Source organism: Bos indicus x Bos taurus, chromosome 6 (genome assembly GCF_003369695.1).
Source record: "Bos indicus x Bos taurus breed Angus x Brahman F1 hybrid chromosome 6, Bos_hybrid_MaternalHap_v2.0, whole genome shotgun sequence".
NCBI classification, from domain to species: Eukaryota; Metazoa; Chordata; class Mammalia; order Artiodactyla; family Bovidae; genus Bos; species Bos indicus x Bos taurus.
Genome location: NC_040081.1, coordinates 94,519,785 through 94,520,928, shown reverse-complemented (window position 1 = coordinate 94,520,928; position 1,144 = coordinate 94,519,785). Strand labels below are relative to the sequence as shown.

General features: G+C 67.1%; 1 protein-coding gene across 1 annotated transcript in view; it reads right to left on the bottom strand.

Moving 5' to 3' along the window:
• Positions 1-717, bottom strand: part of FGF5 (fibroblast growth factor 5) — a 23,501-nt gene extending 22,784 nt beyond the window's left edge. Inside the window, exon 1 of the mRNA XM_027544863.1 lies at positions 116-717. Within this exon, the coding sequence (XP_027400664.1) occupies positions 116-476 (361 nt within the window). The 5' untranslated portion in view covers positions 477-717. The remainder of the gene's footprint in view (positions 1-115) is intronic.
• Between the last annotated feature and the right edge of the window lie 427 nt (positions 718-1,144).

Sequence of the window (1,144 nt, the reverse complement as noted above, 5' to 3'; positions counted from 1 at the left end):
CCCAGTGGCCCAGGCTCCGGAAGGTGCGCTTACAGCCTGGGGAATAACCGGCGGTCCCTCTCGATGCTCCCGCCACCCGCTCAAGACAGGTTTTGGAGGACAGCAAGCAACTTACTTAACATATTGGCTTCGTGGGAGCCGTTGACTTTGCCATCCGGGTAGATCTGCAGATGGAAACCGATGCCCACTCTGCAGTAGAGGCTGCCGGTCCGGCGCCCCGAGGGGCTCCACTGGAAGCTGCTCTGCTCCAAGCTGCTTCCTGGGCCGCCCCGAGAAGCCGCGGAGGAGGAGGAGGCAGGGGAAGAAGAGGAAGTCGCGGTGCTACTGCTGCTCCGGCGGCTGCTGGCGCCTCCCGGGTTCCTCTCGGTGGCAGCAGGTCCGGGCTGCCCTTTGGGTGCGAGGCGCTTCTCCCCTTGAGCCCAGGCGCTGAGGATCAGGTGGCTGAGGAAGAGGAGGAGGAGGAAGGACAAGCTCATGCTTCCAGCCGCGGGGGTCCTAAGTGCATCTTGCAGGGTTGGTTCTGGGCTTCGTAGCCCCTGCGCGGCTGCGTGCCTCTGGCGCTGCCCCCCTCGCCGCACCGGGTGGACATAGCCTCGGGGAAGAGAGAGAGGGAGAGGGGGGGAGCGAGAGAGAGGGAGGCCACCCGAACGGATCTCGGCGCTGGCACTGGGATATTTATAACGCCAGTGATCTCACTGCTCCGTGCACGCCTGCGAAGCTTCCCCTCACCCGCCGCTTTGTGTACTCTCCGGCCGGTGCGGGGAGGGGCGGGGGTGTGGAGGAGGGAGGAGATGGGAGAGGGCGAATGGGAGGGGAACCCGGGCGGAGGGAAGCTGCACCCCGACGCCCGGCGCGCGCGCACCCGGGCCACGCACCCCAGCAGTTCTCACGCGCCGCACGGCCACCTCCACTCAAGCCAACGCGGCGCCGAATTCAGCCCCGCGCGAGCCCCTGGGATGGGGGCTTGAAATGCCGAGTGAGTGAGTTCTCATCCTCTCGCACCTCCGCGGAACGCTGGCGTCCCAGCAACGCGCCCTCGCCTACCCAGGATCCAGTCTCCAAGTTCACTTCCCCGGTGCCCAGCCGACCCGACTGTCACCACCCCCGCCCCGGGGGTGTCTCGGGAACTGCATCCCGAGGGGGA